Source organism: Melanostigma gelatinosum (genome assembly GCF_949748355.1).
Source record: "Melanostigma gelatinosum genome assembly, chromosome: 9".
Lineage (NCBI taxonomy): Eukaryota > Metazoa > Chordata > Actinopteri > Perciformes > Zoarcidae > Melanostigma > Melanostigma gelatinosum.
In genome coordinates, this window is record NC_136642.1 from 26,353,762 (window position 1) to 26,380,842 (window position 27,081).

General features: G+C 42.4%; 2 protein-coding genes across 3 annotated transcripts in view; both read right to left on the bottom strand.

Annotated features, from left to right (window-relative positions):
- The window catches only part of popdc1 (popeye domain cAMP effector 1), a 29,932-nt gene extending 19,751 nt beyond the window's left edge, over nucleotides 1-10,181 (bottom strand). The window contains exons 1-4 of the mRNA XM_079275130.1: nucleotides 10,082-10,181; nucleotides 4,273-4,525; nucleotides 3,173-3,297; nucleotides 1,071-1,258 (exon numbers count right to left, since the gene is read on the bottom strand). Of these exons, the coding sequence (XP_079131256.1) occupies nucleotides 1,071-1,258; nucleotides 3,173-3,297; nucleotides 4,273-4,501 (542 nt within the window). The 5' untranslated portion in view covers nucleotides 4,502-4,525; nucleotides 10,082-10,181. The remainder of the gene's footprint in view (nucleotides 1-1,070; nucleotides 1,259-3,172; nucleotides 3,298-4,272; nucleotides 4,526-10,081) is intronic.
- Nucleotides 10,182-13,912: 3,731 nt separating this feature from the next.
- popdc3 (popeye domain cAMP effector 3) lies at nucleotides 13,913-26,370 on the bottom strand. Of its 2 annotated transcripts, none has more exons than XM_079274999.1 (3): nucleotides 25,818-26,370; nucleotides 24,944-25,052; nucleotides 13,913-16,177 (listed from the first exon to the last, which is right to left on the bottom strand). In XM_079274999.1, exons 1-3 carry the CDS (start codon nucleotides 26,321-26,323, stop codon nucleotides 16,076-16,078), a joined length of 717 nt encoding a protein of 238 aa, XP_079131125.1. In that variant the 5' UTR covers nucleotides 26,324-26,370; the 3' UTR covers nucleotides 13,913-16,075. The 2 variants fall into 2 exon arrangements, with proteins under 2 accessions (XP_079131125.1, XP_079131124.1); XM_079274998.1 differs by having other exon boundaries at nucleotides 13,913-18,345.
- Between the last annotated feature and the right edge of the window lie 711 nt (nucleotides 26,371-27,081).

Here is a 27,081-nt window from a genome sequence, read left to right on the forward strand (position 1 = left end):
ATTATGTTTTCTTTTGCAGATTTGATGAAGGGAATCAATCTAGCGTTTTCCTTTATCTGTATTTGATTACTGAGCAGTTTACCCGGATTATCTGTGGTGATAATGTGTTCTTGCCATGTTTGCGCTTTTGGTTGTCAAATTGTTGAATTCAAATCCTTTCTGGGTATTATTGTTAATTCATCTTCTGATATATGAAGATATTTTCTTTGTTTCCTACATATATATTTATTTGTCCTTTCAAAATACTTTGAAAATTTCCTACATCATGCTCGAGGAAACAGTTTGGTGTCGCCACTGCCACACCAGCCTCCCTGTGTTTTTCTCTCTATGTTTTTCATTGTGTCAATTTCCCCCCTCTCACTTCTCTGCTTTGCCAACATACCTGCCATCCTCATAGCCCAGCTCCGGAGCATTAGGTTTGAATAGGCTTTTCTATTTCAGTGGACACTGGTATATGAGCAGCAGCCTGGAACTTGTGACAAGCCAAGCCTTGAAGGAGTTTTTTCTTAGTCCTCAAAATCATTAAATATATTGCTTAATGATGTGCGAAAGTTAATTTTCACATATAGAGTTCAGACAAATTTCAACAAAATGAAATGCACAATTATGAGATAATCTTCATGATTGAAAGCATGATTTGTAACCTTGAATAAAAACAGTAAAATACAAGCATTACGAAGACCGCATAAGCCTCTTTCACCATAGGTTCCAATTACAGCAAGTTTAAAACTGGACCCAGGCATGATTCAATTCAATTCAATTCAATTTATTTTTGTATTGCCCAAAATCACAAATTACAAATTTGCCTCAGAGGGCTTTACAATATGTACACATTTGACATCCTCTTGTCCCGGGACCCTCAGGAAAAACTCCCCAAAAAAACCCTTTAACGGGGAGGAAAGAGGAAGAAACCTGTGGGAGAGCAATAGAGGAGGGATCCCTCTCCCAGGATGGACAGAAGTGCAATGATGTCATGTGTAGAACAGGATGGCCGCCATATGGTTCCATCACAGAATGGTAAGTCATTAGAACATGTCACATCTACCCAGAATCAAACAAACAGCACATACTTTCCTTTGAGGAGAATGCTGAGGCGTTCGTCCACAGAGGTTTTGTCCTCGGCAGCGTAGGCCTGGCCCTTCTTAATCGTCTGGATGGTGCAGAACTGCCCTGTGAGCCTCTGAAAAAGAGCCTCCTGCACATGGAGGGGCTCAAACATCCGCTTGTAGACTGACCGCAACTCCCTGTCGATCTTAATCTGGCAGAGCACAGTCACAGCCTTAAGTCATCTTTTAATGAAAATCTAACATAGAAAGCAAACTTCAGTAATTGTTGATAAGGGAGACCTCTGGGACCACTTGTCTGGGTTGGTGATGATTTAATGACATGGCTCCAATCAAATAGTAAGGGAAAGGACTTCATACCAGAAATCACAATGAGCTACAGTTATCTAATTATGAATCCCACTGCTTTTCTTGAAAACCTGCCCAGCATAGCTTGTTGAAGTTGGGCAGTGACCTCGAGTGGTAAGAGGTCAGGATAGCACATTGGTCAGGGCATAGGACCTGAACCCATTGCGTTGCTGGTACCTCGCGCAAGCATGGACGAATAACCAATCCTATCTCTTGAATGCAGGTTAAGTCCTGGCAAGAAAATCAGTGAGATTCATATTCATGCATTACAATTCCAATCTGTAGGGGTTGTTTTGCATGTGTCTGGTCTGAAATAATCATGGTCTGATTGTCTGAGGAATTACTAGTATTGTAATATGTAATACATTTAGAACTATTATGCTCATTTACAACTAATATTCAACAATTTAACAACTGAATTGGCAAATGTGTGTCCAACTAATACCAACAAATTAGAATAACTAGACTTGATAGACAAAATAAATACTTTCAAAGAAAAGTCTTGCATGCTGTAAATCAACTCCAGTACTTGGTAAATAGTAAATTCAATATTGATCTTTACACACTGGTATGCCAGTAATGCACAGAATGAGGCAATTCACTGTCAATATAACACATCACCCCGTGCAGAATATCTCTGCTCCTGAGAGCAAAATTGTAGCCTACGAGGAGAAAACCATGCTTTAAGAGTGAGGGGCGTCCGCTGTCCCACGACTTCCATCACTGCTCTGCTGCTCGCGAAACATTCATCTGCTCGCTCGCTCGAGTAGTTTTTCATTTTGAAAAACAAAAAACTAGTGGGCGGACCTAGTTTTAATTGTATCACTAAATTGAATTGGTTACAATCCTCGTCTTTGGATTGGCCGGATATTGCTCCCGACACAGTAGCTCGGTGGCGGTATAAACTTGGTTTGCGATCTGCCACTAAACACTATTCCACGACATCTCAGAGGTAAATATTGTAACTTTTTGCCTATCCAAAGACGAGGATTGGAACCAATTAAATTTTACGATACAATGACAACTGGGTCCGCCCACTTTATGTCAAAAAGAAAAAACACTCACGAGTGAGCAGGTGAAGGTTTTGCGAGCAGAAGAGCAGTGATAGAAGTTGTGCGCCAGGCGACGCTCCTCGCTCTCAAAGCATTGTTTTCTTTTTTAGGCAATAATTATGCTCACACATTTGGAGATATTCTGCGCGGAATGATGTGAAATCGCTCGCAAAAGTAATATGTGTGCACCATTGTACACACGACACCTCTACACACACGTGCACGTGGATCTCATTTGGGTTTACGGAATGAGGACATTGATTTGCCCTCATATAGAAGAGCACACACAGATCAGCTGCAGCAACTAACCAATGACTGATTGGCTCTGACCTTATTACCCACTGAGGAGTGCTGCAGCACAGGCTTTCCAACAGTTTAGCTGCTGAATCAAGTTGATGAATTTCAGTGACTGAGAAGTACAGGTCTCCTGTCTTATTGTGAAAAGTACCGTGTGATTCTATCAGCTTGCTGAAGGCCCCTTAATACCGAATTCCTACGTGGCATTGTATCAATTTTATCTGCATACCATAAAGCAGGACCAACCCCAGGAGGATATGCAGCCTCCTACCTGAGATTGGAAATCACTGAGGCTCAACATAAATTAACCTACTGTTCCCCAACACCTGAAGCCGGTATTTCAATTTTGGTGAAATGTAAAGCGACTGTTATAATGTATATGAGGGCATGCTGATATAGAGTAGAACTCACCGGTCTGCGCTTGTACAGGAGGAAGAACAAGTGCATGAAGTTGACCACCAGAAATACCACATTCCAAACCATCACATCCAGGTTGCACCTGTACAGAGTCGCCCACACAATGAAGAGACCACATCCTGTCAGGGTTAAAGACACAGAAGAAAGATGTAGATATGCCTAGATAGAAAATGTTAACACTTCAAGATCTAAATTCAAAGTTCAACACTTCAGTCTAGTTTATTATCCATTACTAAAGACAACATTGTGTATAACTATTGCGGCTCATTTATTGTGCTTGTCCGAATGAACTAAAAACACCAATAACCAAAACAAAAAATAAAGATTCAATCAATATGGAGCACTGACATGCAAATACCTAGACTAAAATAAAGAAATATAATGAAATAGCATTTTACACAAACAAGATGGAATGCATAAAAACGCTACATTGTAACAAAACGTCTGTCCATTTTATCTGTCATTTGGTTGGCTTCAAAGTTCTATTAATTAAACATACTTGATCTAGAAATATATTATTCAGTTCAAGCTTATACGATTTATTTATTTATGTAAACTGATTTCTTTATTTCATCATTTATTTTAATAATATAATTATGACCCATCTAATATTTGACAATGAACATCCAAGTTTATTTTAAAGTTACCGTGTTTCCTCTTTCCTCGATCTGTTTCTGCTTCTCTGTAAAACCCTCTGAGACTAGCTTGTGCCACAGGACAATACAAATAATTGAACTGTTAAAATGTCCCATGAATCTGGCTGCTTCCTGTCTCCACTCTCCTTCCAAGCATAAGATAAACATGTCGGAAGGGCTTTTTCCATCGGCCGTTCTCTCCTTCCTTTATCTGCCATGTCATTGCCTTTTAGGGCCTTGGCTCTGTAGAAGAGATCCCTCTTTGTGCAGGACAGCTTTTAAAATATCTAAATCTTTCAAATGTTAAACAAAACTAATCCTCAACTAGCTTGTGTTAATGATTTACAAATACTTTGGGAACTTGTGAATAGAGTATAGATCTGTAGAGGCTGTGATAAATTAGACAATATTCCAAGCTATCACTACATGAATGCCATCAGCAGGTGGCACTGTGGATACCTGTCATCAAGAGGAGGCGCAACAGGATCATGTGCACGCCAAGGGTGGTGGGGATGACCAGACCCAACAGCAGGGACAGGCTCCCCAGATGGAAAAGGAGGTGGTGGGTCTGCTCCCACTCCTCGCAAGAGGTGGCATTGAGCTCCACAGCCGGGACTCCTGGAGTGGCCGGGGGGAAGGAGGGCAACGTGGTATAGAGGAGGGAGTGCAGCTCTGGGGTAGAAGACATCTTGCAGTAGAGTCACCTTGAACACTAGGGCAACATGAGAGAAAATGTGAGCAGTGAATGATGATTTGCTCAGGACATATAGGTAACATACTTGTCAAATTGCTATTTCTGCGCATGTATAGTTTGTTTGTTCTATTATACTACACTATTATCTTGTTTGCATTATTGTTAGCATTATTGTCTTGTTTGAAAGAAAATGGCAAATGCTTATCGATTGAGCCCAGAGTTTTGTTGCTTTGTATGTTTCAGAGATATCATCACCTTATAAAGGTGTTATGGTAAACATGTTAGCAAACAGTTGTCTATTTACACTTCAAGCAGCATTCGTTTATTAATTCATTTGGAGTTGTGTTTGTGTCAACCTGATGAATGTTGAATATTCACTTTTCTTTTAGCTCTGGTTTGGTCTGAACCAAAAAACTGATTTGGGAGTCATCTCGAAATATTCCACTAGCCTTGCTGTCACATCATACAAATAACCTTAATTGCCAAAACTTTGCCAACACTTTTAGGGTGTTACATATTTGGAGAGGTTTGTTCACAAGTGTAACCAGATACAATCAGCCAGTGCATGGATTGCTTTTAATTAGCTGAATGTACAGTTTGTGTTTGTGAATGTGTGCCAAGTCAATCTTTCTCATCCAAGACCTAACCATGCTGAAATTAAATAAAACACATGTGCATGTGTACAAATAAAATGTTGGTTTGGGTAGGATGCAACATTTTCTCACACGTTGCAACTATACCAGAGTCTTGCAGCCATAAACTAGCATACATGACACCTAACAACTCCCTCTTAGCACGAAAAACTTGCATGGAAGACATAACATAATAATAATAATTAGAACACATAATAAACATGATTAATGTTTGATACATTTAACTACAAAGCTGGCACTGCTATCACTAAAATAAATGAAGAGAAAAAAAATAAACTTGCAATGTTTCTTCCTCACTAAGAAAAAGGATTAAACTGAGTAGCTTGTCCCTGCATGGAGAAATCCAAAGTGTTAAAACTATCCTTTGTTAAAACCAACACCAGTCTAACCTTCATGCTTTTTCACTGGAAATAGCTTCTTGTTTGTGTTTTTTTTAGCTTAGATACACTTCCAACTGGGTTACCTGTTACCTATCCCTTATTTTTAATTCTGATATGAGATAATATTGATTAATGCAGCTTTAAAGGTGAAAGATATGAGATTGGGAGCATTTTGATTGCCTAATAATGGCTCTCAACATCGCAAAAGCAAGCTGGAGGCTCACAGCTAACGGTGCTAACGGCGATAACAGTGCAAACAACCGCTACAGTGTTGACAGAGTTATCAGTGTAAGGGCCCCTTACTAAGGGGGAACTAGATGGTAGGTCCTACGATTCCGTAAAAGCACTGTCGGTCAGGACAGCGTTATCAGCTGTAACACCTACAGCAGTGGTCGCCAACCCGTCGATCGCGATCGACCTGACGATCTCGGAGACCTTCCCTGGTCGCTCTCCAAAATAAAAATTAAAATAAATTCAGAAACACACTGGGCCTCATTCTCGAACATTTTCTGAAGTGTCTACTGAAATGTTTTCTTACGGACTTCGGAAGACCAACGTCAGAAAAGATCTCCGCCTGAAAATGGGTTGTTACACAGCCGAAGTGCACTTCCTCATTCGGGCGAGCACAGTTGTCAGCTGTGCTCCCCCGAATGAGGATTCTTAAATCTCGTGCACCTGGATTTGCATACAGAAACGCCCCGCCAGCTCCTTATAAGGGCATGCAACTGAAGAGACGTGTGCACAATCGACAGACTCCACTGGCAACGCGAAAGCAACTGCAGACTGATTAAAATCATGTCAATACGGAAGGCGAGCATCGGTCGAGTAAACTGAGACCTAACTTCATCGGTGCAGAGGTGCAGATACTGTTGCAGAATGTAGATGTGTCCATTCTATGCCACTGTGGCTATATCCACGCGAATGAGTTTCGTGCTTATTTATTTATTCACTTACATTTGCAGTGTTCGTGTTGTGCTTTTGTTTATTTTATGATATCACGATGGCTCGTAGAATCATGACTATAATCCAAATGTGTATTCTCGTATTTATTATTATTGTAATTATTTAAATCCGAAGATGTCTGTAGAGTTGATGTGAACGTAATCACCAACGATTTCTCACAAATTCAGCCCTTCCCACTAAATGCCCCGTGGGGCATCTAGTGTTTTTTTGAGGAATTGCATTTAAGAAAACTCGATTTACGACTGCTATTTAGCGTTCTGAAATTCTGGTCTAAGTTCAGAACGAATCCCAGATGATACAACTTTCATGAATGCCAAATTTGTCCCGAAAACCGCGTCAGTGGAGTTCAGAAGAAATGTCTTCCTAACTTCTTCTTAACTGCGTTCGAGAATGAGGTCCATTATGCCTGATTGACGTTCGCAAACATCGTCACCATGGTGATTGCACCCTGATAGCGCCTGAGTCAACTGCTATCAGTTGTTGGCAGTTAGCGAGCATGGCGGAGGCTCCACGAAAGAAGCGAAAACCTACCATTTCCATCCAGAATGGGAGGAGGAATTTATTTTTACCTTGGTAAAAGACAAGTGTGTGTGTATGTACCAGTCACAGGCACTGTCTAAGCGAGGGAATTTGGAGCGGCACCACAACACTAACCACCAGAAATTCAAAGACAGCTACCCACCAAAGAGCGCAATCCGCGCCAAGAAAGTTCAAGAGCTGAAAGTGGAGTTGAAGGCTCAGCAGTCACTTTTCACAAAACCCACTTCTCAAAATAAGGCTGCAACTGAAGCGTCATTTCGTGTTAGCCACCTTTTACAGATGGGGATTTATTTAAGGAAGCAATGGCCGTCACCGCAGAGACTGGTTGCAGCAACTTCAAAAACAAATACCGCTTGCTCCTGCAACAGTGACACGAAGGGTCGAGTTACTGTCAGAGGACGTTGGTCAACAGGTGTTGAAGGACTTGTCACTCTGTGAATATTTTTCACTGCAGTTTGATGAATCGCTGGATGTAATGTACACAGCTCAGCTTGTTGTATTTGTCAGAATGGCTTTCCAGGACTTTACAACAAAGGAGGACTTCCTCACTGTTCTCCATTTAAAGCAGAGAACGAGAGGTGAGGATATTTACAATGTGTTTTAAAAGCTATGTCCGTGAAAATAACATCCCCATTCATAAACTGGTGGCAATCACTACTGATGGGGCACCGGCAATGTGCGGTGTGCACGCTGGTTTCATGGCACTGTGCCGTAATGATCCGGATTTCCCCGACTTCATGAAGCATCACTGTGATTCATCAGCAAGCCTTGGCTGGGAAAGTTGTGGACTTTTCTCATGTAATGACACTGGTGGTCAAAGTGGTAAACTCGATTCGAGCAAAAGCGCTTCAGCATCGCTTATTCACGTCGTTATTGGATGAGCCTGAGACCTGCATCTGCATGTTGATGTCCGGTGGTTGAGTCGCGGCAAAGTGCTGCAGCGATTTGTTGACTTGCTGCCTGAGATAAAGGAGTTTCTGTCGAAAAGGAACGAGGAGCACGAGGAACTATCAGATGATGCGTGGCTACTGGACCTGGGGTTTCTGACAGACCTAACGGCAAAACTGAACTCACTCAACAACGAGCTCCAGGGAAAAGACCGGCCGGCACCTGCCCCACATGATAAGCGTAGTGAATGCGTTTAAGGCCAAACTCTGTGTCTGGACCACACATCTTAAGAAAGGGAGCCTGACACACTTTACCAATATGGAGAAAATGTCACAGTCCATCAAAGACAATGATGATTTTCACCCTGAGCAGTACTGTGTGCACCTGGACAAACTGGCAGCAGAGTTTAGTCGACGTTTTGGTGAGTTAGACGTCATGGAGGATATTGCTGCATTTGTTTCAAACCATTCCTGCCTATTGATACAGAGGAGGTTGCAGCCAAATTCCAGAAAGCATTTGCTTTGCCAGGTGGAGTGGACATGGAGATGGTTGATATGCAAAATGACATAGAGCTGAAAGCCAGGTCAAGGGACAGTGACTTTTGGGGACTTGTCAGCAGAGAGAAGTTTCCTCTCCTCAGCGCATGTGCACTAAAAGTGAGTGCCTACTTTGGATCAACTTACATCTGTGAAATGGCATTTTCACAGATGAAAATCACCAAATCAAAGTACAGGAGCCGGCTTACTGACAGACACCTCACAGACTGCCTCAGACTGGCTGTCTGTGCTTATGAGCCGAACTACAGACAGTGTTCAGTCACAGCCATCACACTGACTTGAGTCACATGACTTCTGATGGCATTGTGATGGGACACAGAGCTGAACTGCACTTACATTAGTTGCACTGACTGAGAATTTTGTCAATGTTGTGTTGTAACTTCAGTTGTTAAATACAACAGTTAATGTTGGTAGTTCATCCAGCCTGTTCATTGCAAATGTGTTTTTTCTTCTTCATATTGTGTGCGGTTAACAAATAATTTCCTTTTTATGTTGCACTGAAATTAAGTTATTTAGTGTGTTTTTTGGTCTCAATTTGAAAGCTGGACCAGTGTTTGATTTCATTCAATTACAATTAGGCCAAATAAAAAGCCTCAAATTGTAAGTACAGTCTGGACAGTCTTTTTCTCTCAACGCCTCAATAGGTAGATCTTGCATGTCACCAAGGCAGAGGTCGGGGATCTTGGGCTTAAAAAGGTTGGTGACCACTGACCTACAGTATGTGATCACAGTTCAGAGCAGCCGCCGTGAGCTAGCCAGTGGGGCACTCTCACATGGACGTATATGCACTAAAAGCATGCGTGGCCTGACAACACAGCAAGATAACAACACACAGAGGGAGAGCAGCTTCAATCTCTGCTCAGGTCGACATTAATCCACTATATCTTTACAGAGCAAATAGTTGTTCGCTGGTATATTAATCTTCAGAATGTCAAATAATGCTCCTTTAAGGAGTCTTCCTGACAGATACAATTGCAGTATTTTGGAAATATCCACAAAAACAACTTGTCAAAAAATTGACATTTGCAATCAAATGAATGTTATCCCATTTTCTTCAAGAGCACCAGTGTTTTTGTATGTTAAGTACATCTCAGGTTTTACCCACTGGACAACCACTATCTTTCGTACAAGCCCAATGCCACACTTCAATGTGTTTTGTGTCTCTGTCTGACATATCACATACAAAAACACCTATGTTGGGTTACATTTGTTGTTAAAACAATATTGGCAAAGACCAGTTTATGTAGCAATGTCACATAGCAACCTAAACGCATACCTCCTATCATTCCACAGTGGCTTGCACAAAGCTACTATATTTGGCTTCATCAGTTATATTTAAAGATTAGTGTACACATGCTCACAGAATAATATTCACATTTTGTTGAAAAATGAATATATTCCCTTGAACGACATAATATTCTCCCTGTGTAAAAGTATCAGCTGCTGAGCTGTTTCTGTGTCAGCCTGATGTGCTCCAGCACTGGGAGGGCTCTTATATAAATAGATGTGGGGATAAACATAGAGGAATTTCTCATACCGACAACTTTCTAACTGCTCGTCAAAGTACCGAGAGGAAAACGTCCAGTGACTTACCGATTCAGCAGCGATGTTGCAGCAAAGTAGGAGGAATGATATCTGTGAACTACTAGAGACACTGGTGGTGACTGCAGGCTAAACCCTTATGGGGGCGGCTGCTCAATGTTCGTCGCACATTCCTCACAGCTGACATTGAGAGACTAAAATGGACAGGAAAGAGAGAGCAGCGCGTCTGCACTGACTGAGAGCTCCGAACGGAGGAGACAGAGTACATATTTATCAGATATTATATATAATAATTATCATAACTGATTGTAATGTCACAAACACGTCAATGTATTACGATCCATAAATGCTTATTTTTCGCTAGCGAATATGAAGAAATGGGCCATTTCAATATTCTTAGGCTTCCTCTATCAATACCTATCAGATATGTGTATAGAAGAGAAAGGCATGCTCCCGTAGTGTTTAAATGTGTTTTGGAGTGAATCAACCCACTTTAATTTTGATCGAATTGGTGGTAACTTAATACATGGTTACTGAGTCAAATATTCTAGTCTAGGCTTTGCTTTTTTTGCATTTGAAGTTGTGCTAAAATTTAATTTATTATAAATATTATATATTTGATTTTTTAAGTGTAAAACCCAATATTTTAGTTTTTGGTATTTTAATGTCAACACATATTTACTATTTTTTCATATTGTATATTTTTTAAATATTTGTATTCGTATGTTAAAAGACCCTTGGTCAAAAAGGATTTCGTATATTTGACAAAATAAACTTAACTCAAGATGCACTTCTCCGTGACAACTGAGAAAATGTTGTGTGGTATTTGTTATAAATACTTGTTGTCACATAGATGTTATGGGAAGCTGTACGTGGGGGCACTTAGGACCCAGGGGAATGGGGGCGAAGCAGGGTAACCTGGGAAGGGGTCTGGACTGTGGGGGTAATGTTAATGTACCGGAGCAGCTTGGAATAAAGAGTTGCGTTAAGAGCAGTCTGTTCTCACGTTTATTTCGAAACACGACATGGTGTCAGAAGTGCTGTTAAACTAACTCGGAAATGAAAGACGGTTCGAAGGGAAGGACGAAGATCGGTGAGCAGGCTCAATGAGTGACACCGACGAGGAGCAGACCGGGGACGGAGCTAACATTAGCGCTAGCAGAATGGCTAGCACACAAGGCGCTACGTTTAGCATACAGCCGCCGGAGCCCTTTGACTTTTCCAAGCCGCATGAGTGGACAAAATGGATCCGTAGATTCGAAAGGTTCCGCCAAGCAAGCAACCTAACAGCAAGCTCTGAAGAGAACCAGGTGAATACTTTGATATATTGTATGGGAAACGAAGCTGACGATGTCATAAGAGGCTTGAAGCTCAGTGACGCAGACCAGCGCCATTATGCTAACGTAAGGGATGGTTTTCAGTCGTTCTTTGTGGTGAAAAAGAATATCGTTTATACAAATGTCAGTGAGTTGAGGAGTTTCCTTGGGATGGTCAATCAGCTGGGAAAGTTCATTCCTCACTTGGCCGATAAAGACAAGGCACTTCGCGACCTTCTTTCGAAGAAAAATTGCTGGGTCTGGGATGTGGACCAGGCCACGGCATTTGAAACGCTGAAAAGAGCACTTTCTTCTGCTCCTGTGCTGGGCATGTATGACCCGAACAAAGACACTAAAGTATCAGCGGATGCATCATCGTATGGCTTGGGAGGTGTTCTTCTCCAGAGGTGGGAGGAGGAATGGAAGCCTGTTGCATATGCATCGCGGTCGCTTACTCCAACAGAACAGCGATACGCACAGGTGGAAAAAGAGGCTCTGGGTCTCACATGGGCCTGTGAATGGTTCCGTGATTTCCTGATAGGCAAACGTTTCTGCCTGGAGACTGACCATAAACCTCTTGTCAACCTGCTGGGATCACAAGCACTGGATCTTCTTCCGCCGAGAATCCAGCGCTTCAGGATGAGGCTGATGCGCTACACATACTCCATCGAGCATGTGCCTGGAAAGTCACTTTGGACAGCAGACACACTGTCACGCTCGCCTGTGAAATCATGTAGGTCCACGGAAGAACAGGAGCTAATGGAGAGCACCAACATTTAAGTGGACTGTGTCATGCAATGTCTACCTGTCAGTTCCACATACATGGAAAATCTGAGAGAGCAGCTGAGAGCTGACAGTGTCTGCTCACGTGTCATGTCGCTGTGCACAGGATGGCCCGTACACGCAAGACAGGAACCTGTGCTAAAAAGCTACTGGCAAGAGCGAGCTACATTCACAGTGAAAGATGGCTTACTGCTGAAGGACACACGGCTTGTAATACCTTCAGTGATGCGGAATGATGTGCTAGCCAAAATACACGAAGGACATCAAGGAGTGGTGAAGTGCAAGGAGCGTGCTCGCCAGTCTGTGTGGTGGCCTGGACTCAGCCAGTAAGTGAACGAAATGGTGCTCAACTGCAGGACATGCATAAAGGAGCGACAAAATCACAGGGAGCCACTCATGTCATCAGAACGCCCTGAAAGACCATGGCAAAAGTTGGGGGCGGACCTGTTCGTTCTGGGAGGCAAATCTTATCTCCTTGTCGTTGATTATTTCTCAAGGTATGTAGAGATTGCACCATTGTCTCACACCAGGGCCACCGACGTCATTGACCCTTTGAAATTAATCTTTGCCCGCCATGGCATTCCAGAGGTCCTGATGTCGGATAACGGACCACAGTTTTCTGGGCAAGCCTTCACTTCCTTTGCAGCTTTGTATGGGTTTAGGCATGTTACCAGCAGCCCAAGGTTTCCGCAGAGTAATGGGGAGGCTGAACGAGCAGTTCAGACCGTGAAGAATCTACTGAAAAAGGCAGGAGACCCCTACTTGGCTCTGCTGGCCTATAGAGACACACCACTTCAGAGTGGTTATAGCCCAGCTCAACTACTCATGGGGAGACGTCTTCGCACCACAGTGCCAACTCTCAGCTGGGGCCTGCACTGCCTGACAGCGTCACGTTTGCGTCGAAGGAGAAGGGGATATCAGATGCTGAGAACTACAATAGGCGCCACCGTGTCAAAACTCTCAGTGTTTTGTCACCAGGAGAACAGGTTTGGGTAACTGATGCAAAGTTATCTGGAACTGTGCTTAGGCACCACTCCACTCCAAGGTCCTACTTAGTGGATCTACCCCAGGGGGTGGTGAGACGCAACCGCCAGCACCTGATACCTCTACACACATTGGCACGAGACAGAGGTTCTCCATCACAGCAACAAACTCTAGAGACTACTCCTGAGCAGACTCCTGTGTCACCTGCTGTGATACCCCAAGTCACACCTGCAGAGACTCCTACACTCAGATCTAGGTCTGGGAGAGCCATTGTTAAACCTCGTAGGCTTAACCTGTGAACTTGTAAATAAAAGAAGAAAAGTTATGTGGTTGTTACGGGTTACTGGATAGAAAAGAAATCCAGTATATGTTTATTTTCTAAAAGTGTAGTTTGAGCACATGTGAAATATAAAGAATTGTAAATGCCTAAGTATGTTTGGTTGAATAATCACAGAGGCTATGTTAACAATGTTCTGTCAGGATTTAGATAGGAACAGACCTTCCAACAAAAGAGGCAGAATAATCCTCTAAGGTCTGAGGAGACAAAGGCAGTCTACCCTTTGCTCTCTGGAAAGAGGAGATGTGGTATTTGTTATAAATACTTGTTGTCACATAGATGTTATGGGAAGCTGTACATGGGGGGACTTAGGACCCAGGGGAATGGGGGCGAAGCAGGGTAACCTGGGAAGGGGTCTGGACTGTGGGGGTAACGTTAATGTACCGGAGCAGCTTGGAATAAAGAGTTGAGTTAAGAGCAGTCTGTTCTCACGTTTATTTCGAAACACGACATGTTGCACCCTTAAAATGAACTGTCCAACAACACGTCCATCTTCGTTTTGCAACTTTTATTTACAAACCCCACGGTCAAGCACACATTTTGCCTTCAGCCTGCAAATATCACGTTCTCTAAAAACTCTCTTAAAGCGACAGCGCTTTCTTCTAAAGGGTCAGTACAACAACTTTCTTCCCTTTTCAGTTAGCAAGCATACAGTTCGGTAATGTTATTCACGACTGAAGTAATACAAATATGAATGAACTTAAACACATATTTAAAGCAAATGATTTTACATAGACACACTGATATTAAATCAGCAAGAAATATGAAATGAAATGTTTCAGTGCGCTACACCAGCTCCATCCTGTTGTTGAAAGCCCAAACAATTGAGGAAAATAGTTAATGAACCTTGAGTTAAGATTATTATTAAATTACTGTTGTCAACAATGAACTTCCATGGTCAATGTTATGTACATTAAATTCTACCCCAACCTCTGTTATCTCATTAACATTTTTGTTGTCACGCAACACACACACCACTCCAAATAAGAAAAATCTACATTGTAAAGTAAAGTATCATTTCTTTTTTTTACAGTAAAACAGAGACTAAATTGACATCCACATTTACATTTTAACAATGGAACAATACTAGGCTGTCAATCGGTCAATATTACACATTACATCTGCAGCCACCTATTAATTTCACTTTATGTATTTAAAATATACTTATACAGTTCAGTAAGTTGCTGCTTTTAATTGAGGCATGACATTTACAAATGAATGCTGCTCCAAAAATAAAGTTAATCAAGTATAGCTGTTTGCCTTTAGCTTCAGCATAATCTGAGCGTAAAACCATTTGAACACACACAAACATTTACAAACTCTCCTCTATTATATTTACGACTTCTGTGGATGCATCAGCTCCAACATTTTGGGAAAAACATGGATGATATCTTCCTGCTGGCAAACAACTGCCAGTCACTTTTACTGTGCACCAATAATGTATTAAAAGAAATTCAAGATAGTATTTCATTCATTTTGATAAAAGTTGCTAACTAGCGTAGAGGTTGGGGTCGGCATTGGGCCCATAGAGCATAGAGTGATCCTTCTCAGGATGAACCCATTGAGAGCATGCGTAGTAGAGACGTCCTGCCTGAGCTGTCTGGACTTCCTGTTCCTGTTGGGTCCCACACACGTGAAAAGCATGAAAATAATGGAACAAACATGCAGCTCGCTATCTTGTGCACCCAGAATGAGGCAGATGCCGTGGCCCACCGGGATTTGTAGCGGTATGCCAGATGACCAGTACACCACTGCTAGCTAGCAAACTATAGGCGGTGTGTTGTAACTTCAGATTGAGCAGCAAAAACACTGATGCTGTTATTGCATAGTGTTAGGGGAGGAGTTATGCAAGTGCTGGCTGCAGTGTGTCAAGCCGTGATTTCAGTCCTGAACGGAAAAACTGTGAAAAACTGTTTGATACTCTAAAACCACAATTCAGTTCTATTTCAGCCTTTTTACATGTTTTCATCAAATATTTTCCAACATGTATAATGTGTTTAGAAACAAATCTAAGATCTTACTTTACCAGAAACATTAGTCCTGAAGGGCAGTTTTTTAAAATGACATCTGTTCAAAGCATTCTTTAGAAAATGATCTGCCTCTTGCTGCTATCTTGAACTGCCTGACAAAATGAATGAATGAATGAATGAATTTTATTGATATAGCGCTTTTCACAGACAATAGTATCACAAAGTGCTTAACAGAGCAGACATTTAAAAGCATAAAAAACACAATGTGACCCTAGGGTCAATAAATGATCTACACAGAGAAAATTTAAAAATAAAATAAAAACGTAAAACATGTTTTAAGAGCAGGTCTAGGACATGGGTTTACTTTTACACAAACGCCAGCCTAACCAGGTGGGTTTTGAGCTGGCTTTTAAAAGTATCCACAGTATTTGCGAGGCGCAGAGTTGCAGGCAGAGCATTCCAGAGCCTCGGGGCCACTGCCTCAAAGGCTCGGTCACCACGGGTCTTAAATCGTGTGCGTGGGACTGACAGAAGACCTAGAGCGTTTGACCTGAGAGTGCAGGCGGGTGAATAGGGGCGAAGTAGATCAGCTACATAAGCCGGAGCCTGACCGTGAAGTGCTCTGTAAGTGATGGTGATAATTTTGAAGGGTATCCTAGATGCTACAGGGAGCCAGTGGAGAGATCGGAGTACGGGGGTGATGTGAGATCGTCGATTTGTCCTGGTGAGTAATCTGGCGGCAGCATTTATGGATGACCTGCAGACGGTTAAGAGCAGATGCACTGAGTGATGTAAAAAGTGAGTTGCAGTCGTCAATGCGTGAAGAGATAAATGTGTGTATGATCATCTCTAATTCAGGTGTTGATACTACAGATCTCAGTTTACTGATATTTCTTAGATGGAAGAAACATGACCTGGACAGCTGCTTAACATGAGGGTCAAACGACATGGATCGATCAAAGAAAATCCCAAGATTGCGCAGGTTGCAATGGGCAGCAGAGGAGAGTGGACTAATAATCTGCCTGATCATGGGGATAAACTCCTCTGGAGCAATAACTAGGACCTCCGTCTTACAGATGACGTTGGATGTCGTCTGCATATAAGTGATAGGACACATTATAGATTTTTATAATCGGCCCCAAAGGTAACAGATAAAGGGAAAATAACAGAGGCCCCAGAACCGAGCCCTGCGGTACACCACAAGACAGTGGAGAGGTAACAGACACAAAATCACCCACAGAGACATTGAAACTTCTGTCATTGAGGTAAGATGTAAACCAGTCTAATGCTATGCCAGATATGCCCACCCAATCACGTAGCCTCTTAATCAGGATGTTATGGTCTACAATGTCAAATGCAGAACTGAGGTCCAGAAGAACTAACACAGAGCAGTCACCTGCATCAGCACACATGAGAATGTCATTTGAAACCCTCAGGAGAGCGGTTTCAGTAGACTGTTGCTTACGAAACCCAGACTGGAACTTGTCGTACATGTTGTGCCTCTCCAGTGCAGCAGTAAGTTGTTTGGCCACCACTTTCTCTAAAATTTTGGACAAGAAAGGCAGTTTTGATATGGGCCTGTAGTTCATGGGCAAAGCTGGATCTAAGTTAGGTTTCTTTAATATGGGCTGGATAGTGGCATGTTTGAAATAGGAAGGGACAATTCCTGTAGACAATGAAGAATTGACAATAGATGTTACTGCAGGGCCAATAGTTAGCAGAACTTTCTTAAATGGAGAGGATGGTATTATATCCAGAAGGCAAGATGATGGCTTTGTTTTGTTAATTAAGTCCATCAGGTCTTGAAGGCTGATAGGCTGGAAAGAGTCCAGAACAGCAGGAGAATGCGAGGAGCTACAAGTAGATGAACAGATCCCAGGCTGAATGCCAGACCTAATACCTGTTACCTTATCAATAAAATAGATACGGAATTTGTTGCAATCTTCAACAGAATAGCATGGTAATGTGGAGACAGACGGTGAAACAATTTTCTTAATTGTGTCAAACAGGATCTTGGGATTTCTCTTTGATATGGAAATGCTCCTCTAACAGTAGAAGTAACATTGGACGAAGGCAAATGAAGTGATCCAGGGTCTCTTAGACTTAGTCTATCAGTCACATTACCTCTGGCCTTACATGTCGTAGCAGTCTCAGAATCAGGACATTGTAATTAGAAGGCTGCCATCTTTATGAAAACATCCACATCTTAAAACTATTAACCCTTCCAACCTTCCACTAATCTTGTTCATCAGCAACAATATGAGTAAACTGAACAAATTTTATGAAGAAGGCAATGAGTACTAGCCAGTCAGAGGCACAGTAAGGGGGGATCTTCAGTGAATGCGGGTGGGAAAAAAATGAATCAAACTACCATAAATAACTGCCTATGGCTGTGAAATAGGTTATTTGGCATGCGGATGAGAGGGCACTTCAACATTTCCAAAAAGCTCTCTTACACACCTGTTGCTAATGTGCCAACCTACACGGTGCAGATAATTCCACACTGCCCTACCTAACTGACACTGCAAGGAGTCAGTTAAGTGTGTGTGTGTGTGTGTGTGTGTGTGTGTGTGTGTGTGTGTGTGTGTGTGTGTGTGTGTGTGTGTGTGTGTGTGTGTGTGTGCGTGCGCGCGCAAGTGAGTGTGTTCAGGCAGTCCTTGCCCCCTGAACTGGCACTTGCAGGAAGACATCTGCCTTTTCTAAATCAGTCCCTGGCATGTGACAGTAACTTGGTAAGCGGAGATCGTATCGGTGCCCCGACTTGTCGAAAGCCTTGTCGTTGAGGGAGTACAGCTTCTCTGCAATGTCATTGCGCACAACCAGGGCAAAGATCTTAGCTATGTAGCGATGCTTAGCAAAAAGCAGATAGAGCTTCTTCCTTCTCCACCCCACATATCGGCAGGGGTTATCAGCACACAGGGTCACCTGAGGAGAATGATAAGAAAGAGATCAGGCTGAAAGGAAACAAGTTGGCCTTCATGTGTGTCAGTTATGGGATGATTCCAGTTACCACAACATGGGTCAAATATTGTAGTTCAGCCTATAACCAAAGTGATTGCTGTGATCGGGGAAAAGATGGACAAAGTTGTAATAAACTGCAATTGTCCTTCAATGGCGACGATGGAATTGAACCCAAAGTAAAACTTAAAAGAAATACTCACTTGAAGTTGACATTCTAATAATCTAAGTCTAATAATTTATCAAAAGGACCAATAATACTCATCAACTGGATTTGTTTCCAAAATCAATCAATCAACTAAATCTACTTTGACAGTTTTGTTGGTAAATGATGCATGTACCTTTAATTGTGTTGTCCTCCCGACTGCCATACACTTGTTGTCCTCTGGGGTCAAAAATGACCCCACCTGGTTTGTCTGTTTTTAAAGCATATAGTATAAATTGTCAATCAATTCTGTTTTACACCTTTAGTCTTACGTCAGTCCAACACATTAACACAAATGTTTCCCTTCATTTTGGAATTTAGGGCCAATAGACCTTGTTTACATAAAAGTAGACCCTGTTTTTGAGTGAAAATACAATGAAACAATGAATTATTTTGACTTTATATTATTTTTTACGATTTGCCTGATCACAGAGAGGTACATATCAAAGTTTAGTGAGGATGCTGTTCTTGAATCATTTTAATTTTTCTAATGGCAGCACATAATCACACCTGTTGTCCTCTGGGGTCAAAAATGACCCCGTCAGGTTTGACTGTTTATAAAGCATACAGTATAAATTATCACCCACCTCTGTGTTTCAACTCCTTAGTCAACTTTATTCCAAGTCATTACCTGACATATAAAACATGTCAACATTCATTTCTGCAACATTTAAGCCTCCTGTTACCTTCAAATTTACTAACACTTGTTATCGTGGGGTCATTTTTGACCCCAGCAATTTGAACCTGCAGAACATTATTAGAATTAAAATTGCTACCAAAGTTTATGTGTCAGGTACTTCGTTTTTAGTTGACTACCTAAATAGCCCTTTAAATAAAACAACCCCCCCCCCCACCCCCCCGACACCCAAACCCGTACACATCCAGAATCCCTGTTACGGGACTATGGAGAAATATGCAGATCACCATCAAATCTCACTGATTGACACTGTTTTAATTGCTTTAAATATCACTTTACATATCAACATGTTGAGTTTGTGTTTACCTAGTTGTCCCCATTAAATTAGGAAAAGTCATTCAATATTAAACAAAAATATGATGTCTCATTTATTTAGAGACCTTAAACGTCCTCTGGGGTCAAAAATGACCCCAGGACAACACACGGGTTAAGAAATGCTATCTCTCCATTGACCAAAACAAAGAACACATAATGCTGCACTAAAAGGATAAAGCAGGTGCTATTCTATATTTGTCTTATTTACAGACACAGGTCTGTGTAAGCAGGCCATTGATACTTTCATACTTTCCTTCACTGTCCTTTGCTCTCAACTCTAAGCCCATTGGCTCCTGCTGAAGATGTAAATCTTGAAAAAAAACAATTATTACAGATTCATTGAAAGACATTTTTTGGTAATTCCACTGTAGTTTGTAACAAACCTAACTCAAGCAGAAGGAAATAGTGCATCTGTCGGGAAGTATTTTCAGCGGCAGATTCATTTGGTGCCTTAGTGAGTATTTGTGGCAGCAGCATGCGGGATTGATTAAAAAATAAACTACAGTGTGTGTGTTTGTTCATAGTAAAGACGGAAGAAGCCACCTAGTGCAACAATGTGGCTCATTGATGTGTTTTTAATCATTGTTTTTACAACAGACATTTGGACTCGTCGCAGCAGGTAAAGCACCTATTAAACTAATAACATTAAGAATGGCTCAAGTCCATTAAGTCCATTGAAAATACCAGGACCCTGGAGGCTCACATTAATGAATGCAGTCAACATAAATACTAATACTTTACACCTATTCTGTTCCTTTTCATACCATGACTTGCCCAAATTGCTGTTGTGAAAAAAATCTATTCAGATCTATGGCACAAAGAAATAAAATACATCAGGAGTTGAATACACACCCAATAATTGTTTTTATGAACAATTCATTGTTCCCATGGCATTTGTTGACAAGATAAATAAAGAATGTAACTGTACATGAAGTTGAGTAAGACATTTTTGTTGGGGTCATAAAAATGATTGAACCTTAAATTAGGGACAAGCAAAGATAATTGAGCTTGCTGACAAAAGGACTGTACCGTACTTTTCGGACTATAAGCCGCTACTTTTTACCCCACGCTTTGAGGCGTCGGCTTATAGTCCGGTGTGATTTATATACGGATTTTTCCGTAGCTTTTCTCCGCCACAACAACAACCGCAACTTCCGGTTCCGGTCTAACACAACATTTACTAGCTCCCAACACAGAACAGTTGCTACCAGCAACCCCTCTGCTACCAGCTGTTACTGACAGGGTCGCTACAATATGGATGAAGTACCTTTGACCTGCCTCTCACTAGGACTGTTAACAAAAAAGGTTGAACGGCAAGATGCTTTTAACAGTACATGTCCGACTCGCTAGCTTCTAAGCTAATTTTAACATTACCGCCAATGGGGAAATGCTAACCGCGATTAGCATTAGCGAATATATAATATATCTTTGTACATCTTTTCATGCAGACATACTTGCATTACAGACTAAGGTCTCTCACGGCTACCAAACGAAAAGCAATGAGGCAATAACTGTTGTTGCTCATAGCTCTGAATAGCTGTTGTGCTTGCAGCAACTGGCCAAGCCAGTTAGCCGTAAATGCTATTCAGAGCTATGAGCAACGTAGACACGCTACATGAGAAGATCAGCTTTTTCTCAAGTCTGCCAGTGGATCCTAACAGCGCGGAGCAGTGTGAAAGAATCCACCATCACCAACGGTTCCGAAAGGCTGGGATACTATGAGATGAGGAGGACAACGCAATGAGGAGGACAGCGCAAGCTCAAGGGCGGATTTGCCTCAGGAGCAAAGTGACACTGAGGGTGCAGACGAAACACGGACTGCAAGCACGAACGAAGCAATTCTGAGGCTGTTTAATTCCGACACTGAAGAAGAGGACTTCAATGGTTTTAGTGCACAGGAGGACGAAGGCGATAGCGATCAATAGCGATCCTGCGTGTTTTTATGTGCGTGTTTTTGAGTGAGAGAAATAAATCATCTTGGTTTGCAATAAGACTGCTGTCCTGAGTCTGCATTTGGGTCCTTGAACACACCACATCATGTACCTTCAGTTAGGTAGATACATGTCCGACTCGCTAGCTTCTAAGCTAATTTTAACATTACGGCCAATGGGGAAATGCTAACCGCGATTAGCATTAGCGAATATAATATATCTTCGTACATCTTTTCATGCAGACATACTTACAGACTAAGGTCTCTCAAGGCTACCAAACGGAAGAAGTGAAACGAAGCAGCGTGTCTTCTCATTAGAATCTAAAAGCAACGTAGCCAGAAATGCTACTCAGAGCTACGAGCTACATGGACACGTTGCTTCGTTTTACTTCTTCCGTATGGTAGCCTTGAGAGACCTTAGTCTGTAATGTAAGTGTGTCTGTATTATGGATTTTACGGATTCTGTACCCTCATGGGGTGGGGTGGGGGTCTGTTTAGCTTTTATTTTAATCAAATCAAAGAGGCTACAGATCTGAGTAGAACACCACTAAGCACCTGCCAAAAGGTTGTCCAAACACCACCTGAACAAACAAGGAATGGCTGAGATAAAGCAGACTATGAAAACACACATATTACTCGCATGCTGTGGGGTGGGGTGGGGGGGGGGGGGGGGTACAGTTCGGACAATGTTTAGAAAAGTGTAGCATTCAGCGTGTTGTTGAAAGCATTTGTCACGGAGAAAAATACCGGAAATAGTCCAGACATATTAAAATAAAAGTCCGAAAAAAAAGTCCGCGCAACATCATCATACCAGCCATTGTAAACACAATTATACATGAACTAAGATCATATCTGGAAGATATCTAGAAGATTTGCCACAATTGTGGCCAACAATCGACGAACTATGATCGCTGTATGGCGCTCTCTCCGCCGTCTCACCACGGAGCATATGGCGGATGAATACATAACACACCTGTATTCGCACTGGGCGGAGCCGATCGCACACGGCAGATGAATGCATGCTCGTGATTCGACCCCGGACGGATAAAAGCGTGTCCAGCCACTGTGAGTTTCATTCATTGCACGCACCTCGCCATGGAGAAAACCGGTACACGAAGAAATGCGTATGATGCTGCTTTTAAGTTAAAAGCGATCCGCCTGGCTGTCGAAGAAGGAAATAGAGCTTCTGCACATTCGCTCGGCGTCAATGAATCGATGGTGAGACGCTGGAGACGCCAGGCCGAAGAACTGAGCTGCTGCAAAAAGACGACAAAAGCCTTCAGAGGCAGGAAAAGCAGGTGGCCTGATCTTGAAAACACTCTTGAGGATTGGGTGAACACACAGAGAGCAGACGGTCGAGGTGTTTCCACCGTGAAAATCTGACTGAAGGCTAAAGCCCTCGCCACCGAAAAGAACATTGGAGATTTCAGAGGTGGACCGTCTTGGTGTTTCAGATTCATGCAACAAAAGGGCCTGTCGATTAGAACACGGACGACCACTGGTCAGCAACTCCCTCCCGACTTCAAGGAAAAAATGACAAACTTCAGCGAATACACGCAAAGACATATAACCGAAAATTCCATTGGACCAGACGACATCATAAATATGGACGAAGTACCTTTGACGTTTGACCTCCCTCTCACTAGGACTGTTAACAGAAAGGGTGAGTCTTCCATCACGCTCAAAACAACTGGCCATGAGAGAACGCATTTCACGTGTGTTCTGGGCTGCACAGCATCCGGACAAAAGCTTCCACCCATGGTGATTTTTAAGCGGATGACAATGCCAAAAGAATAATTCCCGAAAGGAATCGCCGTGAAAGTGAACAAGAAAGGGTGGATGATAGAAAGCGTAATGAAGGAATGGCTGACGGAATGCTACGCGAAGCGAACAGGGGGACTTTTTCACAGAAAAACGGCATTGCTAGTTTTGGACAGCATGAGAACCCACATAACGGATTCTGTTAAAGCAGCCATCAAGACGACAAACTCTATTCTAGCTGTGATTCCTGGGGGCACAACAAAGTATGTGCAGCCCCTTGACATTAGTGTGAACCGTTCATTTAAGGTGGCACTCCGAGTTCAGTGGGAGGCTTGGATGACGGTCGGAGAGAAATCCTTCACAAAAACTGGCCGCATGAGAAGAACAACTTTTTCTCAAGTCTGCCAGTGGATCCTAACAGCGTGGAGCAGTGTGAAAGAATCCACGATCACCAACGGCTTCCGAAAGGCTGGACTACTGCGAGATGATGACAGCGCAAGGGCGGATTTGCCTCAGGAGCAAAGTGACACTGACGAAAGATTGACTGAAAGCACGAACGAAGCAATTCTGAGGCTGTTCAATTCCGACACTGAAGAAGAGGACTTTAATGGTTTTAGTGCACAGGAGGACGAAGGCGACAGCGATCAATAGTGATCCTTTCCGGCTCGGATCAGAGGGATTACCGGTACCGTAAGCCACTTCCCGGCTTGGACCTGTGCGGAGCGCGTGGAGATGCCTCCTAGTTGACGTATTACCGTTTTTTCCAGGTTTTTTTTTTGTTTTTTTTGTACAGTTCTACAAAACTTGTTCTACAAAACTTGTTCAAGAGTTTTTTTGTGTGCGTGTTTTTGAGTGAGAGAAATAAATCATCTTGGTTTGCAATATAACTCTGCTGTCCTGAGTCTGCATTTGGGTCCTTGAACACACCACATCATGAACCGGTAGGTAGATGTCCGACTCGCCAAGACAAACTAAGGTCTCTCAAGGCTTTTAGATTCTAATGAGAAGACACGCTGCTTCGTTTTACTTCTTCCGTTTGGTAGCCTTGAGAGACCTTAGTCTGTAAGTATGTCTGCATGAAAAGATGTATGAATATATATTATATTCGCCAATGCTAATCGCGGTTAGCATTTCCCCATTGGCCGTAATGTTAAAATTAGCTTAGAAGCTAGCGACATGTTATGATGTTCAGAGAAGAAGACAACTTTAGTACTGTTAAAAGCATCTTGCTGTTCAACGGGGACACCTGCGGCTTATAGACCGGTGCGGCTTATCTATGTACACCTTTTTTATTTTTTATTTTTGCATCCACTGGTGCGGCCTATATACCGGTGCGCTCTATAGCCCGGAAAGTACGGTACTTGTATTTCTAGTCTTTCCGACCACCCAAAGCACTTTACCACTACATCATCATTCACACATTCACACACTGATGGCAGGGGCTAGGTGCCACCTACCTATCAGACTAACTCATTCACACGCCATAGGCACAGCTACAGGAGCCATTTTGGGGTTAAGTGTCTTGCTCAAGGACACATCAACATGGACTAGCCAGGGATCGAACCGCCAATCTTCTGATTTCAGGACCACCATTTCTCAGTTATTAATGGCTGAATTGTTTTTTTGCACATGCACCATGCACATGACTAAAATGGACCTGGAAGACACCCTCTTCTGATGGTCTGAGAGAGTCCCACTCCGGTGAATCCAGAAACTGGAAAGGGTAGATGTAATGCAGAAACTCTCCATTAACTGTCACACGGATTCTGTTGGAGAGTGAAGGGGAAGTTGATATTAACAAATTCACTTTCCACTGGGAAACATAACATAAAAGGCAAGTCAACACTTAATCTCACAGGACACAAACACGTCTGCTAAAAGGTTTAGCAGTGATACTGTATCACAGCAGGTGTCCTGCATTTTAAAGCTGTGACATCAGTGTTTGAGGCTGTGACATTAAGTGCAACAAGCTACAAAGTTCAAATCTTTACATCTCGGTGTGGAAATGTCTCGATTCTAAGATGCATGTAAATAGGCAGATATAATTAAGTACTATGAATTCTAATATATCAAAAGGCATTAACACTCATCTAACTCATTCTTTATAATTACAATTTGTGTGACTTATTCTTTTATAGGAAACAATAAATAAACCCAAAGGACAGGAACAATCAATTCAAAGGACAGCATTATAAATTAAACCAATGATTTTATATAGGTTAACCTACTAAAGTCATGCATTTTGGGCTGAATACAACAAGTCTCATCTGTTTTGATGACGTAGTTTGATTCTGTATTTAAATGCTATTGGCCATTACGAGAATTTATGTTGCTGTGGTGACAAGTGACAGCTGACCAAACAACAGAATCCCTAAACCATGAAATTATAATTTGGCATATTAAAGATTAAAGCCGGGCCGGTAAAACGTCATGCTGTGTTACGTGTTAATCTTCTATTGTGATTAAATGTTTAGCCCTGAACATGGCAAATGTGTTCATGCAGTTTGGCACAATATCAGTGAAATGATCACCTGCCAGACAAGAGCACCGACAGCTTATCAATAGCGGTTTTTCCCTCTATGGCGAAACAGTGGTCCCTCTCTATGGTGTGGACTTGTCCGTCACAGCAGGCCACTATCTTCCCAAAATGTGTGAGTGACACTCCTAGTTTTTTGAACATACAGTTGTGAAGCTCCTGAAATTCCTTATCGAAGGAGACGCTCCTCAGCCGATACGCAACATGCAGGACTTGTCCCAAGCACACGCCGAAGAGGGCGAAACTCCACAGGAAAGAGTCTGTGGTGCAGTAGTCCGACCATGCCCACACAGTGGAGCAGAAGAAGCCCAGAGTCACACAGGTGAATAGATACAGTAGTCCATAAAAGCCGCTGCCGCCCATGAAGCCAAAGAACAGGAACATATTGGCGAGGTGGAACACAGAGCCCTCCGAAGTGTCTCTCCATTCCTCACATAACGGGTACGCAGCAGCGGCGGCTTTCACTGTCAAGTTCATGTTTTCCAAATCTAGAGGCTCCATGTCTAACGTGTCAAATGTGCTCAAAACTACAAGCACATTTCCACAAAGTCATCCAGGGTCCCTCAGAGCATATGCAGCTCAAAATAGACTGCATGTAGAGTCAGGGTAACACAGGCACCCGTCACCCAGTTTGTGAAGCGGACTGAACGGAAATACGACTGGAAAAGCCTCAATGGAAAAAAATGGAAAAGGAAATGTCCCGGAGTTTATTAGTCGGGAAAAGAATAATATCGACGAGCCTAAATACTTCTGTGTTACCATAAATGCTTCTGCTTTGTACATATTATCATATTTTGGGCAACAAAGACATTTGTAGTTATCCACATTCTAAACTAAATGCATGTTGCCTGTAATTATCCAAATGTTTGCACAGTCAGTTGTTCAATTTGAGACTATGGACTGTTTCAACGGAATTGCATTGCTAGGCAACAGTTTGGGTCAACATTTACTTCATGTCAATTGATGTCAACATACACTGCAGCAGGAAATAAACAGGGACACATTACTAGTATTAGTTTACGTTTAAGACTGTGAACCAGTCTATGCCACGCTCTAATAAAAATAATAATAATTGTATTAAGTTAATTCATTTAACAGTCTAGACGTGTGTGCGTCCCTCTGTGTGCGTCCCTCTGTGTGCGTCCCATGTGTGCGTCCCTCTGTGTGCGTCCCATGTGTGCGTCTCTCTGTGTGCGTCCCTCTGTGTGCGTCCCTCTGTGTGCGTCCCTCTGTGTGCGTCCCATGTGTGCATCTCTCTG